Raw genomic sequence first — 19,365 nt, 5'->3', positions numbered from 1 at the left:
AAACTAACTTCCCCATATGCCCTCTCTCTTCTAAAATGGAGAACCTCATTATTGCACACACCCTCCCAATAAATGAGGCTCTTCTATTTGTAGGGAAGACCCCCAAAGAAAAAGTAAGGTATTTTGAGTTGCTTTTGGGGAGACTTCCAAATTTTTGGGTGTAAATTAATATTGTTGGAAATCCCATTATTACATAGATGTAGATATAAATTGGGGAGGATAAATGGAAAAGTTAGTGAAAAATAGAATGAACGAATAAGAAAAGAAAAAAGAAAATATAGGTAGCCTCACTTTTACCTGCTCGAATTTGAAGTTTGGAGTTACTCCATCATCGTTCAAATTATCCACCAAGTGCCACGTCTCTTGATTTTCCCGCCAATGCGTTCTTAATTTCTTCCCCAAATAATACTCGAGTACTCAACAGTCAACCTACTTTCCCCAAATTTCATAATACCCTACAACCAAAACCATGGCGAACGAGTCAACTCAGTCGAATTCTCGAACTCCGAGACTCTTCATCCAGGAAATGGTGATGAAAAATTTCAAGTCTTACGCCGGCGAACAGCGTGTTGGCCCTTTTCACAAGGTTAGGGTTAGGGTTAGGCTTTCGGATTTCAATTGTTTTTACAATCAATTAGATCGAAAATTAACTAAGTTTGAGTTGATTTGAGTTTGTGATTGCAGAGTTTTTCTGCTGTTGTTGGACCAAATGGTAGTGGGAAGAGCAATGTCATTGACGCTATGCTTTTCGTGTTCGGAAAGCGCGCTAAGCAGGTACTTTTGCTCAATTACACGGGTCTTATGCTTTATAGATTGGATTATAATTTGTTGAATTTGGTCAATAGTTTACAATTGCTTAATACACGATTATTAAGGTAAGGAGAGAGGGATGAGTTTGTAATTATTAAAAAAATCAAAACCAACTTTGAAATGAGAAGGAAAGTGTAAATTATTGATTGATACCTCTCAATAGGAAAGTGTAAACTATTGATCCGGACAAAGGGAGTATTTTGGTATAGTAATGAAATATGTTTGATAAGTAATTATTGTTATTCAGTTCCTTTTCAATGGTGATTTGCTTTCCGTTTAATTGACAAATCAGATAACCTGTCGACGTTGTTGGGTATTATTCGGTTGCTTGGTAATTGTATTTTTTTTTAATGACTGGGTTTAGCAAATTAATTTGGTTTCGGAATGTGCAGATGAGACTGAACAAAGTTTCGGAGCTTATTCATAACTCAACTAATCACCAGAACTTAGAGAGTGCTAGTGTGTCGGTGCATTTTCAGGAGATTGTTGATCTGGTGACACATTTTCGATTGTTTTTTGTGTTGTGTTTTTCCGGAATAGAGTATGAGCATAGTTTTAATTTGTGAATGCTTGTAAATTTGTTTGATACAGGATGATGGGGAATATGAAGTTGTCCCAGGTAGTGAGTTTTCTATAACAAGGGTTGCATGTCGTGATAACTCTTCTAAGTATTATATTAACAAAAGATCGAGTAATTTTACTGAGGTTACCACAAAATTAAAGGCAAAGGGAGTTGACTTGGACAACAATCGGTTTCTAATCCTCCAGGTTCGACAATTTTGATCGCTACTTTTGTTTTTCTCCCTGCATATGTTTGTTTCCTTAATATGTTACTTATGTCGGATTTGGTTGGTGTTGGCTCAGGGTGAGGTTGAGCAAATATCTTTAATGAAGCCAAAAGCGCAAGGGCCTCATGATGAAGGATTCCTTGAATACCTCGAGGATATAATTGGAACCAACAAATACGTGGAGAAGATAGAGGACTCACATAAACAGTACGTATTTGTTTTCTATCTTGTTATGTACTGATTCGGATTTGAGGCGAAATTCTCCAAGGTAGGCACTATAATGTTGACACCCTCATAAACAATGTCATCAGCTCTTTGCTTCCTGTCTGTTTTTTTCATGTATTGTGTCATCTCATTTGAGACCGGAAAACATGCCAGATCTAACGTTTATGCTCTTTAAGTCCACAGGGGTTTGATTAATTAGTTGCATGCATAATTGGCTTTTACCAGAACAGTTAAGATGACAAATTTAGAGGCGTTCGGGAATATTATTCTCTTGATCTTTGAGGTGACATAGGGAAAACTATTTAACACAATATAAGCTATAGATACATTTTAATGGCTAAATGTTACCGTTGACATAATGACATGGAATGTTAAAACTGATTTTCATTGACAGCTACGTGATGAACTGGGCCAATTGTAGGCTAACCATTTGATATAATGTAGTTATTTTTTAGATCAATTTCTAGAGATAGTCTACCATTTGAGCAAATGGTTTTTATTTGACAGGTTAGAATCTCTAAATGAGAAGAGATCTGGAGTTGTGCAGATGGTGAAGTTGGCAGAGAAAGAGAGAGATAGTCTGGAGGTATCTTTTTAGCCTTTTTAATCATGTTAACTCTGGGATAGACAATAATATTCTAACAATCTCCTTATTCCTCTTACTTATAGGATGTGAAGAATGAAGCAGAAGCTTATATGCTGAAGGAATTGTCACTGCTGAAATGGCAAGAAAAGGCTACAAAAGTTGCTGCTGAAGAGAACAGTGCTAAAATGGTTGAGCTGCAAACTAACCTTTCAAGTTTGGAGGAAAGTTTGAAGTCCAAAAGGTGTTTCCTGAAACATTCTATTTGAAAAAGTTTTATTCTTTTATGCTTGCACATCTTAAATTTGCGGGAGCCATTGAGGCATTGGGGTAATTAGTTATTGTTGTTGTTGCTGCTTACACATTCTAAATTTCATCATCACCCTTGTTTTAGAGATGAGATTCGGGGAAACAGTGCTACTTTGAAGGAGCTTGAAACTTTGCACAACAAGTATCTCAAGAGACATGAGGTTTCTAATCCCAATCTCTTACACCTATGTAATTAGCAAATATATTGATACGAAGTCACATTTTCTTAATTAGTTGTTTGGTAGAGTTTGATGCTTTGATCCTGACCGTTTCTTTGATTATGTATTATACATTGTTTTCAAATTTTTAGGATCTTGACAATGAACTAAGAAAATGTAAGGAGCAGTTTAAGGAATTTGAAAGGCAAGACGTCAAACACAGAGAAGATTTAAAGCACATCAAGCAAAAGATTAAAAAAATTGAAGATAAGGCTGAAAAGGTAGAGCTACTAGTGTTTGGCAGAGTATTTAACCTTTGGCCTGCCTCTAACATTTCAATTGAAATAGGATGCAGCAAAGATCACCGATTTCACAAGAGCAACTGAGAATGCAGCCATTTTGATTCCCAAGCTGGAGGGAGAGATACCTGAACTGCAGAAGTGCTTACTGGATGAAGAGAAAGTATTAGAAGAAATAAAGGAAAGATCTAAAGGTACCATGACTCCCTTTTCCCATGTTTCATCATGCAACTGCTTGAATTATTCAGTAATCTCACATTTTCTGCTTTTACAAATTACTATCTAAATTCTCATGGATTTACTGGACCGTCACATTTCTTTCTTAATGTGGAGTTATATGTTACGGACAAAGTTCTGGTACCTACTTTGTTGTACGCTTTTGCTATAATGCAACCTTTTTCCATTTGTTCTGATCTCCTTCAATGTATCAAATGATCACACTCTTATTTTTAGCATCTATAATTCTGATTTATACTGTAGCATAGAGGTGATTAAAAGTGGGCTAGGGCTGGACACAAGCCAGTTCCAACATGGGTTTTATTGCTCATAAACATGTGGACTAGCGGCTTGGTGATGGATTAACAGGCTGTGTCTTTGTATTGTCTTTACTATCTTATTCTGAGGCAAAACATGGTGGGCGAAATGGACAGGAATGACATGATGACCCATTGATAGCTCTACTTGAGTTTAGCGCTATCTTTCTGTGTATAAACTTTGAGCAGACCTTCAGCTCTTCATTATTTTATGTATATCACTAGAACTTGCAAATTCATTCTGTGTTCTTATTATATAACCAGGTGAAACTGAAAAATTCCGTGCTGAGTTAGCCAAGGTTCGGGCAGAATTGGAGCCTTGGGAGAGTCAGCTGATGGACCACAAGGGAAAACTTGAAGTTGCATCCACTGAACACAAGCTTCTAAAGGAAAAGGTGACATTTGAAACTAATATGTAATTGGGATTTAACTCGTGGCTTTGCTGCATACATTGTATACAAGCTTGATCATGCTTAATCTTTATCTGCCCCTCGTTCTCTAATTTCGATGTCACAATTATTGATAGGTTAAGGACAGTGTATCTTAATGTGTGTAGTGTCGATGTGGGCTTCCATACTTTTTGATATATGAATCATTGAACTTGCAGTTCTGTACAAAGTATTAGTTAGTCTAAGCATTTTCTTTTTACTCGATATTTTATATGGGTGGCAGAAAATCGTGCATTACTTTTGGCTCTGGAAATAGCTTCCCAGTGTTGCTAAAATAGGGGTAAGACTACATACATGGACCTAACTGCAATTTGTTGGGGATCTGAGGTATTAGGGTACTATTGTTCATGGAAAATCAACTCTTTGCACCATTATTAGGTTATCTATACACTGTCAGTGAAGAAAGTGATCCTTTGCATTTACAAAATTTGGCTTGTTGATCTCACCTGTAAAGTTAAGATGTCTGTTCATTTCTTTAGCATGAAGGTGCACGTAAAGCGTTTGAGGATGCACTAAAGCAAATGAACAATATCAGTGAGACAATAGAATCCAAAACTGAAGCTATGACAAGAATTCAGAATAAACTAGAATCTAGCAAGTCAGAGGCTTCTGGTGCGCGTAAAGCGGAGCAAGTAAGTGTCAAATTTGTCTTGGTTTTGTAGCTTTGCATAATCTTTATCTCAACCATTCATTCGCACTTGTATTTATAAGTAGCTTACCGAAGTATGCCGTTGTGACTCAACAGGAATGCATCAAAGAACAAGAAGCTCTAATTCCCTTGGAACAAACTGCTAGACAAAAGGTCATGGAACTTGTATCTGTTATGGAGTCTGAAAAGAGCCAAGGTTCTGTGCTAAAAGAAATTCTGCGGGCTAAAGAAACAAATCAGATTCAGGGGATACATGGACGCATGGGTGATTTAGGTGCTATTGATGGTGAGTAACTTATGAAGTACTTTGGATAAATTGCTATTGAGGTGTGAATTTCTCGAGTGAGATGGTCTCACTTATATGCATGGTTAGACATGTAACTAGTAAGGGTCGATAATTAGTGGTAAATAGAGGTCTAACAAAATAATATGTAAGACTGTCTCGTTTGAAAATTTGTGTTGTTTCTGTGATTGTGGCCTTCTTTTCTAAGCCATGTTTTGTGGCTTATGCAGCTAAATATGATGTTGCCATATCAACCGCATGCCCTGGACTTGATTATATTCTTGTAGAGACTGCTGAAGCCGCACAAAAATGTGTAGATTTGTTACGAGAGAAAAATCTTGGCATTGCCACATTCATGATACTGGTACAAACTTAAACTTAGTGTTCGAAGTGAATGTTTTAAATATAGATGTCAAGACGTCTGCCTTTCGCACATGCGTGATGTCATCAAACTAAGAACTATATACTAAAGTATTTTAGATTTCAATGTAATCTTTCTGGCTAACACAACCATCCTTTTTACTATAGAAAGAACAACAATTTTCATCAGTTGTCAGTAAATAAACTTGCAAATGAGAAGTTATGCCGTTATGGACCAAACAAGTAAGAATGGATTAAAGCTAGACAGCTAAATTTCAGACATTTTGATTGGTTCATGTCAAATAACATAAAAAATCTTGTTGCTTATGTATTTGCCACTTCTGAAGCTTTCTGCCTTTTTTGGTTAGAGACAATGTCAGCCCACTTCCAGTTCTGTTATCCAATGTGCTGTCAATCTGTCATACAGCTGACCTATAGTCACCCTATTATATTGTAGTTTGCTTAAGAATTCGATGTGTATGATATACTCCCTCTATTTCTTTGACATCTAAAAAAATTGTGGCACAAGATTTAAGAAACACAAGAAATAAGGTCTCAGGGTACAATATAGTATTAATACCTTTTTTTGCCATTTTCTTTCCTAATTCTATTCAGTAAGTTGATCTTTTACATTTAAAGCAGTTTTCCAAAACAAAGATATGAAAGGAACATCCAAAAAAGGAAATTTGAAAGATGTCAAAGACACAGATAATGTATGTATATAATTCTACCTGGGGAACTCAAGTTTTGTTCTACATTGCTTTGTGCAGGAGAAACAAGAGAGGCATCGCGATCAGTTGAAGAGAAAAGTAAATACCCCAGAGGGAGTTCCTCGGCTCTTTGACTTAATAAAAGTCAAGGATGAAAGATTAAAACTTGGATTCTATGAGTTAATGAGGAATACTGTAGTAGCTAGAGACCTTGAGCAGGTACATGTTCAAGACACTTTTTTTTCTGTGGCAAATACTTTCTAGCATGTCCGAATTGTTTGGTAACTATGCTGCTATTTTCTAACCCAAGATTGAGAGAATTTCTGTTAAGTCTGTTGGGAGTTGGGACCTGTCTACCATTATAAGGCTGATCCACCATATAGGAAAAGCCTTAAGCATGTTTTAAGCTTTTAGCTTTTGTGCCATCAATACAAGCACAATGCTCTTAAGTCTTGACCAGAACTGTGTGCAAAGTTGGGATTCTTATGTTGTTCTTTCCCAGCCAAATCTGGGATATAATCAGTATAGAGCTTGAAAAACCTCTTCTGGTGGTTTGTTTGCAATATTAGCAGCTTCAATTTAAAACCCTGTGCTATGCTGCTCAGACACAATCATAAGTGTTCGACACGCTCAGCCGTAGTGCTTAATTAATCAACTTTTGTTTATTTTTAAAGAAGGTTAACATTTAAAGACGTATGACATAGGGATATAGGAGCAAACTGGTGGGTAGAATCCAAGAACTAGAATGAAAAATTTGAATACTGGCATTGTAGTGTTATGTTACCCCATTTCTTCGTATTCCTTCACGTACCCGTGTCTGACGCTCGATACTCGAATATGGGTATGACACTAGACACCTCAATTTAAGCAAACATATGAAGTTATTTCATCAGAAATAGCCGAGTATGACACTTGGACACGCACGAGTATAACATAGGTAGTGTGCCTTGACCTCCAGGAGCCAATTGATCCACATGGTGAGCCAATGTTCTGGGCTCCGTTTTTCTTCTTTTGCGCACAGTAATAAGCTGATCAGACAGGTTAGTAAACTAATAGAACATGTACCCCAAAGGGAGCCTTATATGAACATTAGGACAGAGGATCACATCTTTGATATCATTAGGCTTTGTTGCGAAACCAATTTTTTGTTAGAACCACTAATAGGCTTTGCTCAGAAAATTCCCAATATTTGCTGAGAACTTGTTTCCTCTACATGCATCAAATTGCGGTTGTATCCGTTGTATTTTTGGTGACTATGGTGAGAACTTTTGTTTATTCTCACACAAACATAGTTATCCTAACACAGTAACACCCTTTTTATTTTTTAAATGTTATCTGATCAGTTTTCTTGTAGCTTTTGGTTACAAGGTGTAAATTTTCGAAAGGGGTCTGGAAATAGATAAAAAAGCTATGAGATAAGATGCTCTTTTCATTAAATCATTCCGTAACTTCTTCAAGATAAATGAGCTTTTACCTGAGTTGGCTGCTAGCACAACAGGGTGATGGTCTAGCGTTGGCCACAGTTCATTCACTGAGAAAGTTCTTAACTTAATTTCTATTTGCAATTTCTTGTTGCAGGCTTCACGTATAGCATATGGTCGAGACAACGAATTCAAACGAGTTGTTACTTTGGAAGGTGCACTATTCGAAAAATCAGGAACCATGAGTGGTGGAGGGAGCAAGCCACGTGGTGGAAAAATGGGGACATCTATTCGTGCAGACACTGTCTCCCGAGAAGCTGTTGCTAACGCTGAAAAGGAACTCTCAGCTTTGGTTGATAAGCTGAATGCAGTACGAAAACAAATTGCTGATTCTGTTCAAACTTACCAATCATTGGACAAGGTTATTCAGCAATTAGAGATGGAATTAGCTCGGAGTAAGAAAGAGGTAATACTTTCAATCAGATTGGTTTTCAAGTTATTTAAAAGTCGCTGTTTATGGTCCATGATTATATTTGCGGATATAAGTATTATTTTCTGTCCAGATTGACAGTTATAACACACAACATGGCTACCTTAAGAACCAACTTGACTCCCTAAAGTCTGCTGCACAACCAAGGAAAGAGGAGGTTGCCAAGCTTACAGAGCTCCAGAAAATCATAGATGCGGAACAGAAAGAGATTGGCCAATTAACACAGGGCTCTGTGAAATTAAAGGAAAAGGTGAGTGTGCTACTTCCATCTACATAATGTCCCATGTGAGTGTCAAAAATTGGTTAGAGATGAAAAAGTCAGTCACATTATAAAAATCAAGGAGCCACTATCACTGCCCATTGGTTCTATGATGGAACCTTATATGGGCTTATGACGTGACTTCTTTCTGCTCTTGGGTGTCGCTCAAGGCCGTTATATATGAGTGGGTATCACGAGATTCTTTTGCTGGAAACAGAACGATACTTTATGTAATTATGTACTGCTTCTTTCTTTTCCTGCTTCAGGCATCAGAGCTTCAAAGTAAAATAGAAAATGCTGGAGGTGAGAGACTTAAAAATCAAAAGGCAAAGGTCGACAAGATGCAATCAGTAAGTGTGTCATATGTTGCAATGTTGTAAATCAGAATTCTGCTAAGTGGGAACGGGCTACTGATTATTTCGCTTATACTCAGGATATAGACAAACATGGCACAGAAATTAACCGCCACAAGGTTCAAATTGAAACTGGTGAGAAAATGATAAAAAAGTTGACGAAAGCGATTGAGGATTCAAAAAAAGAGAAAGATTTGCTTCTTCAAGAGAGAGCAAAGCTGGACTCGGGATTTAAAGAAATAACGGAGAAGGCGTTTGAAGTTCAAGAGAATTACAAAAAGACCCAAGAGGTTTTTTGCAGTTATTTGATGTTTAGTACACAACTGCAATGAAACTTGTACCTTGATGATATGATTACTGATACATGCATTTCACACAGTTGATTGATCAACACAGAGTTGTTTTGGATGAAGCAAAATCTGATTATGAGAGCCTGAAGAGGAAAATGGATGAGCTGCGAACAACTGAGGTTCTAGACTGTAATCTTATTATTTCCACTTTTGTTCAGTTTTTCATCCTCACATTTCATAACATTAGTTGATCATATACAGGTTGATGCTGAATTTAAGCTTAAAGACTTGAAGAAAGTTTGCAGAGAGATGGAAATTAAAGAAAAGGGTTATAGGAAAAAGCTTGATGATTTGCAAAATGCAATTGTGAAGCATATGGAACAGTACGATCCCTTGTTACTGAAGTCCCTAAACACTACTCATTTTCATCCAGAAAGATTTACCATTTCAACTTTGTTGAGAATGAAAAAGAGATTTAAGAGACTTTAGGAAAACAATAAAAATTGGAAATAAATGTGCAAGTGAGCAGCATGGTTAAAGATTATTTTGTCTTTTTATAAGTAGAAGGTTAAGGGGAGAAGGAAAAATTAAGTGAAGCATAAATAAATCAATACAAAAAAGGTTTATGGGAAGTGTTTCTAAAATAGACAAGAATATATGTCACGATGGCGCACTGATATAATGTAACGGATGCAGAATCACTCAAGATTCCGTGGATCCTGAAAAGCTTCAAGCAGCCCTGGCAGATGAGACTCTTACTATGTCTTGCGATCTTAAGAGGGGAATGGAAATGGTGGCACTACTCGAAGCACAACTGAAAGAGATGAATCCTAATCTTGATTCGATTTCTGAGTACATCTCTCTCTCTAAAATAATGAAATTTATTGAATACTCTAAGTATTAGTTCCTGCAAATTGGTTAATATTTACTCTCATTGACGCTCATTCTAGATACCGGAAAAAAGTAGCATCATACAATGAACGAGTAGACGAGCTTAATGCAGTAACTCAAGAACGAGATGACTTGAAGAAGCAATATGATGAATGGAGAAAGAGAAGGCTAGACTTCTTTCTTTCCCTATATGTTTGATTTGTACGTTTTCATCTAATGACTTGAACTAATATTTTGATTACATGCAATTTCAGGTTGGATGAGTTCATGGCTGGGTTTAATACCATTTCTCTGAAGCTTAAAGAAATGTATCAGGTCTGTAATTTTTATTATTGTTTTCTGAATAGCTATTCATTTCTTTGATTTGGGCTACCCATGACAAATTAAGTAACTTGCCACAATGTTACACTAAGTTATCATGCTATGCCTGCCATATAAGGTGTAATGCTCAATCTTGTGCTTAGATGCCACTAATACTTTCGAAGGTTAAGTATGATAGCAGATCCATATAAATGTTACTTAAAAAAAAAGAGAGTTGTGTTCTAGAAACTTGTTCGAGTATGCTTAATAGAGCAGGATCAATGTTTTTTTGCTATTTGTTGAGAATAATTTCAACCTATATCTCAATGTCACATGTGAGTATCCCTCATTAATCAGATTTGTCTGGGTTCTTATAAACCAATGGAGCTATTCCGCTCAACGGTAATTGATTTTAGGACATGGTTTTCTTTGGGCTTACGAAGTGAACTCTTTCTCTTCATGAGTGCGGTCTAGGCTCTTTTATTTGAATTTCACTTTGTTTCATGCCTTACAATGCTATGTGCTTAGCATATTTGTTCATCTCTCAATTGATTAATGCAGATGATTACACTTGGTGGAGATGCAGAGCTTGAATTGGTCGACTCTTTGGATCCTTTCTCTGAAGGGGTTGTTTTCAGTGTGAGACCACCCAAAAAGAGCTGGAAGAATATCGCAAATTTATCGGGTGGTGAAAAGGTGCTCATTAACAAATAGTCTGTTGTAAGGTGATTCTACACTAAGATATTGTGAAACTACATGTTATGTAACCCAATATGCCCACAATAGAACCTTAGTAACTACTACTTATATGGTACTTGGGTATATAACATGCGGTTTCACAATAATGCTGTGTAAAACCGCTTTACACAGGTGTATGTGACTATAAGCCCTACATTTCCCTTCATTGTTTTTTCCAGATCCTAAGTTTGAACTCATAAGCCTGACTGGTATATATTTTTTTCCCCAGACTCTCAGCTCTTTAGCTCTGGTTTTTGCACTTCATCACTACAAACCTACACCTCTTTATGTCATGGATGAGATTGATGCTGCCCTGGGTATTTTCCACGATCATTTGAATTTTTACATCTTTCGTATTCCTACCTTTACCACATCTTAATTGATATTCATTCATTTCGTATGCCTGCAGATTTTAAGAATGTCTCAATTGTCGGCCATTATGTGAAGGATCGAACAAAGAATGCACAATTCATAATCATAAGGTGGATTTCAGATACTTCTTTTTTTTTTTTGCTAGTCTGTAAGTGAATCCGTATGAAACTAATTTGTGGTTGTTGCATTTGATGCAGCCTTAGGAATAACATGTTTGAGTTGGCTGACCGTCTTGTTGGCATATATAAAACCGATAACTGCACAAAGAGTATAACAATTAACCCTGGTAGCTTTGCGGTTTGCAAAAATGTTGCGTAAGGATGGATTATGTTCCGAAGTTGGAAGTTGCAAGTCATGCCATTCCTTGGCAGATTAGTTGATGATATTTAGATTATGTAATGTCTTAGATGCTTGTTTAGATAAGTGGTAAATTATGTATGCTTTGTACTGAGCACTGATTATGCTAATATAAATTTGAATTTTAGTAACCGTATGTCCGTATACCTTTATATAAATTTCTTGTTTGCCAAAAAATTTCAATTTGGCCACCTCCGATCTTCCCTTGAAGAAACTTATTTTGTTTGCCAAATCTATCTTTGGTTTAGTTTCTTGTTCAAATAATATAATAATGAAGTCTGACTTTGAAAATTGGATAGATAATGTGTAAAATACATTTTCTTTACTGTTGCAAAAAAAAAAAGAGAAAAAACTTCGTATAAATTTACTGAAAACATGCTATAGTTTAAGAGTAGTTACAAAATTTCATCCAGCTTTAGACCTAGCGTATGGGTCAACAGGTCGGGTGCGGGTTAGGTCTGTTTAGGCTTGGTCATTGTAGGTTTCATAGAATTCGAGTTAGATTAAGTTGGTTAGGGTCATTCGGGGCACATGTCATTAGCAAGATATTTAGGGATAATGGACGATAATGTATTTAGCAATAAATATTTGGGCTTTGGTCATGTTTGAGTTAAGCTCGGATCCTCAATTCAGTTGTCTATATTTATCACGTTTATCCACCACGTTGTCTTTTTGTCAACCAAAAATAATGGGTCTATCCTTAATTGTTAAAGTAACAACTACATAGCAGATGTGTGTACTGTGTAGTAGAAAGTTCATTATTTTATTTTATTTTAAAATAGGTGCCCCATACTGCCTCTACATTCTCCAAAACATCTTTTATATAGGGAATCAATTTTTATTTTTATTTTATTTTTTTATTTTTTTTAACTCCATACAACAATTGAACAATCAGTCGACTATGACTCTTGTGAATTACCCATTAATTAACTTGAATAAAATAGAAATTAATAACTTAATCATGATATAAAAATAACAAAATAAAAAATTGAAATAATACAATTTACAAATTTATTATATATTAAACTAAAAAAACACAAATATACTATAATCTCATTAAATAATTCTTATTTTAAATTTAAATAAAAACAAATTATTCAGTAAATTGCTTGCAATAAATGATAAACTCACTTCAAATCGGAAAAAAAATATTGGACTTTTAGAAATTTATAAATAAAGTTAATATGTGCTTTTTCACATACATATTTTACTCTTTTACATACGTTTTTTTAAAGATTTTACCCTTGTCATATTTTCGCATCTTCCTCACTCAAAACCTACCCACTCATTCCCTCCCCGCCCACTCGGCCTACCACACCCTTTGGCACCTGCCGCGACGTCCTCTATCCCGCCTCCCTTGCTTCGGCCACCACGAAATTCATGGAATTTATACTTTCCTTTAAGTATACACTTACACTGAAATAAAAACCAATATGATTGAACCCTTCTAAAACTCTACTGAATGACCTATTTTTCGGGTCAATTATACTTATATATAACTTATTCATAGTTTGTTTTAAATAAATCGATTTAAATGCGTTTTTAAGACACATGTTAAGTATTAAAAGAAAGAATAAGAAAGAATTTATAAAAAATCAAAGTGTAAATTTACTTTTTCATTTTTCAACATGATATTAGTTGTCCTACTTTCCTTTTAAGTATACTTAGCATGCCCTAAAGGTACATATTAGAAAATTCATAAAAATATGTATTAGAAAGAATGAGTAATATGAATCCTATGTGAAGCAAAAATGGCAAACACCATCAACCACGGTTTCATGCGGTTTCGGACCTCGTCACAATTTGAGGTCTAACTCCAAATCCGTCTAAGAAGTCATGGTTCCAACCGTCCTATTTCACATCTTGGGTGAGAATGGGACATTTTTGTCTAAGGATTTTTATCTCCAAGGGTTACCAATCAGAAATTAATTGAAGAATCATTGCAAAGGTACCAAAGGGACCCGATTTTGGAGTATGTGCTAAACATCGCTTTCAAGCTTTCTTCTTTTGTCTAGACAAGCTCTTAGGAACCTTTTGCTGCTGATTTGGGTCTTATACTCCTTTGGGACGGTCCATACCAGCTGCCATAGAGGTTTTCTATAAGATAAATAAAGTGAGAGCATGCCAACAAGGAAGCTTGTACTCTAGCAACAATCCTCTTTATGCTATTTGTCATGTAACCTTTATTTTTAAGATTGTGTAAGGTCTTATGAGCCGTTTTTATATCTCTTTAGGAGACCACTGTGAGCCCTTAGATGCTATGTTAGATGTATGGCTAGGATTAGATTGGAGCCTCTATATAAGGAGCTCTAAATCTATGTAAAATTCAGATTGAGTTTAAGATTAAAAAAGATGAGTTTGAAAATTGAGTTTTCTACTTGCTTTCTTCTTGCTTAGTGCGGAAAACCCTTCTTGCTTAGTGCTTTGGGGCGGAATTTAGTCCCTACTTCATGATCTTGGACGAGATTCCTAGTCTTAGACTTGCTTCGTGATCTCGTCTAAGTCATATCCTTGTGTCTTTGGTTACTTTGAGTCGATTTCAGTCATTTGTCAAAGTAATATCTTGTTTATTTCCTTTCATTTCAGCCATTTTCAACAGTCCATTTGAGTGTTCAAATCGAGTCCTTAGAGTTTCTGTCCAAAACCTTGCTATTTGTGTTCGTTTAATTCTCCTTTTAAGCACAAGCAACAGTCCGTTGAACTGTTAAAACCGAGTCTTATTTGTCCAAAAATCGAGTCCTACTCATTTTAGTTGAGTTGTTAGACGGTTGTTGTTTTCATACTGTTGATTGGTTTGTATCTGTCTGTGATATTCGGGGCGCGTCCCTAGCTGAGTGGAGTCACTTGAGGGAGTGGCTTCACGCCCTTGGTTCGCCCTCTGTGGAACCCGCCACAGGAGGGGATGTGCACATTAAGGAAACTTGGGTTTATCGCTCAGTGGTGATGAGCGGGGATTGGGTGGGTACGGCTGCGGTCCCCCACTGACGGTGTGGAGTACTTATTGTGATGGGTACTCTGGCAGGGCTACGCACTTTAGTGTGTAGTCAGATGTGTGGAGATTGATTATGGAGTTTGGAGGATTGCTGTGTTGTTGAGATGTTTGTGTACTTGTTTCGTTGTGGATTGGTTGTGTGTAATTAGTACTGACCTCGTTTTAATGTTTTAAAAACTGTGGTGATCCATTCGGGGATGGTGATCAGTTATTGAGCAGGTATGATATGACGCGTATGGGATAGCTGGGATGAGTCATCACGTGGCAGTTAGAAGTCTTCCGCTGTGTCAGACGATGTTTAGTAGTTTTGATAGTTTTATCAGTAGACCGTTTTGAGTACTTTGTATTTCAGTTTAACAGTTTTGGAGTTGACATGTAAACACTTTAAACCGTATTTACTTTTAAATATGTTTCGTTATTGTCTTATGATTATCATTGTCTCGGGTAACCGAGATGATGACGTTTCCATACCTTAAGTGGTTCTAGTAAGGCACTTGGAGTATGGGGGTGTCACAAAGTGGTATCAGAGCGACGATCCTGAAACCTGTAACCAATGAACCTAATGAATATAGGGAGTCAAAATAAAATGAGCCCGGGGTAGAAGTTGTAGGAGCTAATGCAAATGCTTGGGAGACGTCCTAAAGTCGCGAACTCGCCCTACAATTTTGAACCGGTCACATGGGGTATGTGTCGAAATCGTTATGTGTCATTTTCTTGTTTGCATATCTATATAATAACATGTGGTGTGAATCGGTGGATGCATGAATGTGGAGGATAAGAGGTATGGAACAAAAGGTGATGATTATGATATTTGTATATTGGGTGATTGAAGGCACGATGTTTGATTTACAACGTGATATGTTAGAAATATGGGAGTAAAGTTGTTTTGTTTGAGCATATAAAGAGTTGCGTATGTATATGATGTTGTTGTCATTTTGCTAATAGTATAGAAAGTTGGGAAAGTAAGATGAACATGCGGGTAGTGTATACGAGTCTGCATGACTCGATCGAGTGGGGAGGGGGGGGAGGGGCACTCGATCGAGTAGGCGAGACGCTCGATCGAGTGGGTCTGACTCAATCGAGTAGGTAGTTTTGCGTTTTCTGGGCAGAAGCAAGTTTTTGGGCGCTCGATCGAGTAGGTGGTGGCACTCAATCGAGTGGGGTCAGCTCGATTGAGTGAGTTATAGGTTCGATCGAGTATGTTTTAGAAAAGTTTCTGATCAGGTTCTGGAGTCGAGGCACTCGATCGAGTAGGAGGGGCTACTCGATCGAGTGTGTTGAGGGGCTCGATCGAGTAGGTTCTATACAGGTCGTATGCGTGTTTTGAGATGTGGGATGAGTGTTTATATTTACCTTTTCTTATATAGTTCCAAGATGCCGCCAAAGAAAAACGCGTTGTATGCCAGAGCCGAGAGTATGACCGTTGATGATATAGTAAAGATGTTGGAGCACCAGGATGCTCTCACAGATGCTTTGAAAAGAGTGGGAAAGGACAAAGATGTTGATCACTCCAAGATCAGCATTCACATAGCTAGGTTCAACCCTAAGGAGTATAACGGGACAAGGGCGCTAATTCTGCTGGATAATTGGCATAGAGAGATGGAGAATATTCTTGAGTTGGTCCATTGCCCGGAGGAGTTGAAAGTGGAACAAGCTGTGTTCTACTTAAGAGAAGCGGCCGATGAGTGGTGGGATAAGGTTAAAGTTAGTGCTCGGGAGTTGTATATGAAGCAGGGGCTACCTGCGTTACCTTGGGATGAATTCAGGAAAGCGATGAGGCGTGAGTTTGTGCCAGAGCATGTGCGTAGTAGGCTGAGGGAAGAGTTTGATGATTTTAAGATGACATCCGACATGACGGTTGCTGAGTACTACCGCAAGTTTAATGAGAAGTCCAGGTATGCTGAGGGCATGGGGTTGAGTGAAGAGAACTTGGCATTGAGATTTAAGAAGGGGTTGACCCCCAAGATTATGGAGAAGTTACCGGTGGGAGTTCTTACAGATGTAAAGGAGGTCTATGAGCGTGCTGGGAGGGCTGAGAGGTTAGTTGAGATGGCCAAGGAGAGCCGAGAGAGAGCCTCTGAAAAGAGGAAGGCTGAGAGTGAGGGAGGTGGTCAATCTAGTTACAAAAAGGGCGGCCATAACCAGGCAAGAGCGTATTCATCATGCTTGGGGTTTAGTGCTGGGGCTTCTTACGAGCGTGGTCATGGTAGTGGTGGTAGTAGTTGGGGTATGACCTGTTATAACTGTGGCGGTGTGGGCCACAAGAGATATGAGTGCACCAGTGTGGTGAGTGGGGGTTTCCAGAGACCGTCGCATGGGAGTTTCTCACAGGGTCCTGCGCAGAGCTATGCTAGTAACAGGCCGGCTGGGTTATGGAACAACAGGGGAGGTCAGAGTAACAACGGTGGGGCCAACCGCAATGGCGGTAATTCATATCAGAGACCGGCGACGAACAACAACAACAACCAGGGGTCGGCTGCTAAGCAGGCTACCTCACCTAGTACTGTCCATGGAGGTGGGCAGAAGACCAGTGGCAAGCTGTTTATGATGGAGAAGAAAGCAGCTGAGGATGATGCTCACGTTATCACCGGTACATTTCTTGTTAATGGAGTTTTTACCTTTGTTTTGTTTGATTCGGGAGCGTCACAGTCGTTTGTATCATCGAGTCATGTTAAACGGTTGGATTTGAGTGAGTATGAGTTTGTAAGAGAGGAAGTTTTTATACCTTCGGGGGAGTCTGTATCTTGTGGGCGGTTGTATAGAGGTGTTTCTATGTTAGTTGGACAAGTTGATCTACCAGTAGACTTGTTAGAGTTCCCTTTAGATGGTTTTGAGATGATAGTTGGGATGGATTGGTCGGGAAAGTACAAGGCTAAGATAGATTGTCATCAAAAGAAGGTTTCTTTGAGGGGTCCTAAGGGGATTAGTGTGTCTTATCGTGGGTTTGTTGTCAAACCCAAAGTTAAGTTGATTGCAGCAGTGACCTTGAAGTCTTACCTGAGGAAGGGGTGTCCGTTGATACTGTGTCATGTGAGAGATCACCGTATAGAGAGTCCGACAGTTGAGCAGATACCAGTGGTGGAAGAGTTTTCAGATGTCTTTCCAGAGGAGATACCTGGGTTGCCACCGAAGAGGGAGATAGATTTCACCGTTGAGTTGAAACCGGGGACGGGGCCAATCTCTAAGGCACCGTACCGTATGAGTCCTAAGGAGTTGGAGGAGTTAAGAAAGCAGTTGGATGATATGATTGAGAAAGTATACATTAGACCTAGTGTATCACCGTGGGGAGCACCAGTTTTGTTTGTGAAGAAGAAGGATGGGAGTTTGAGGTTGTGCATCGACTATAGGGAGCTGAACAGAGTGACGGTAAAGAACAAGTATCCTTTGCCAAGGATAGATGATTTGTTCTATCAGTTAAGCGGTGCAGCAGTCTTTTCTAAGAATGATTTGAGGTCGGGTTACCATCAGGTGAAGATTAGGGAAGAGGACATACCAAATACAGCTTTTACATCGAGGTATGGTCATTATAAGTATGTGGTGATGCCGTTTGGGTTGTCTAATGCACCTGCAGTGTTTATGGATTTGATGAATCGGGTCTTCAGTCAGTTCTTGGATCGGTTTGTGGTGGTCTTTATATATATGATATCTTAGTCTTTTCTAAGACTAAGGAGGAGCATGAAGAGCATTTGAGGATAGTGTTGCAGACCTTGAGAGAACATCAGTTGTATGCAAAGTTGTCCAAGTGTGAGTTCTGGTTAGAGAAGGTTGCTTTTCATGGGCATGTGATTTCAAAGAAAGGGGTAGCTGTGGATCCTGCAAAGATTGAAGCGGTTACCAAGTGGGAAGCACCAAAGAATGTGGCAGAGATCAGGAGTTTCTTGGGTTTAGCAGGGTATTATCGACGGTTCGTTTAGGATTTCTCCAAGATAGCTAGACCTATGACAACTTTGATGAGGAAAGAGAACAGGTTTCGTTGGGATGAAAGTTGTGAGATGGCGTTCCAAACCTTAAAGGAGCGTTTGACCACAGCTCCATTCTTAGCATTGCCTGAAGGGAGTGAGAACTTTGAGGTGTATACAGATGCTTCAAAGAATGGGTTGGGTTGTGTGTTGATGCAGAATGGAAAAGTTATTGCTTACGCTTCTAGTGTAATACTACGGTTTTATGAGTCTCTGGGTACTCTATCAAGTGTCCCTTACTCTGTCGAGTAAGGGTGTTTTGTATTTTAAAACAATCTGTATACGGCCTAAGAACAATATCAAAGTAGATATTCGCCTTAAAATTGAAGGATTATAACGAATTTAATTAAGACGATCACAAGTCATAAATAAAGTACATAAACAAAATAAAGGATTCAGAAATAACCTTCGGTCCTAGCAAATATGGCCTAAGAACAATATCAAAGTAGATATTCGCCTATCAGTTGCACCCAAGACGATATGAGATATGCCCTTCTGATTATGCTAGAAATCGATCCAAAATTTTCTGTAAAATTTAGGTTTTTGTGTTTTTTCTGATGAGAAGAGGCAAAAGCAATGAGTAGAAAAATTAGGTTAAAAATTTCCCTCCCTCATCACCCTATACAACCGAGTATATAGATGATTAGTGTAGATTTTCATATTTTATTTTTCCGGCCCATATGCTAACCGAAATAAGAGAGGTCCATTTCTTTTTTTTTTCGGTTTTTACAAAAAATGTATAAAATGTGTAAATTGTCATCTAGTGAGGATCGAACCCATGACCTCT

The 19,365-nt window shown here is 38.0% G+C and overlaps 1 protein-coding gene across 1 annotated transcript; it reads left to right on the top strand.

Annotated features, from left to right (window-relative positions):
- Positions 1 to 239: 239 nt before the first annotated feature.
- Positions 240 to 11,758, top strand: LOC141653833 (structural maintenance of chromosomes protein 4). Its single transcript, XM_074461698.1, has 28 exons — positions 240 to 586; positions 685 to 774; positions 1,203 to 1,304; positions 1,402 to 1,578; positions 1,675 to 1,805; positions 2,331 to 2,409; positions 2,493 to 2,650; positions 2,801 to 2,876; positions 3,026 to 3,154; positions 3,222 to 3,366; positions 3,970 to 4,100; positions 4,634 to 4,786; positions 4,900 to 5,089; positions 5,317 to 5,450; positions 6,217 to 6,375; positions 7,735 to 8,043; positions 8,141 to 8,317; positions 8,593 to 8,676; positions 8,760 to 8,969; positions 9,059 to 9,148; positions 9,231 to 9,352; positions 9,666 to 9,821; positions 9,920 to 10,027; positions 10,115 to 10,175; positions 10,722 to 10,856; positions 11,128 to 11,215; positions 11,308 to 11,380; positions 11,468 to 11,758. The coding sequence occupies exons 1-28, from the start codon at positions 470 to 472 to the stop codon at positions 11,586 to 11,588; spliced, it is 3,705 nt and encodes a 1,234-aa protein (XP_074317799.1). The 5' UTR covers positions 240 to 469; the 3' UTR covers positions 11,589 to 11,758.
- The last annotated feature ends 7,607 nt before the right edge of the window (positions 11,759 to 19,365 follow it).

This window comes from Silene latifolia, chromosome 4, assembly GCF_048544455.1.
Source record: "Silene latifolia isolate original U9 population chromosome 4, ASM4854445v1, whole genome shotgun sequence".
In the NCBI taxonomy this organism is placed as follows: domain Eukaryota; kingdom Viridiplantae; phylum Streptophyta; class Magnoliopsida; order Caryophyllales; family Caryophyllaceae; genus Silene; species Silene latifolia.
This window is presented reverse-complemented; position numbering and strand designations above follow the sequence as displayed.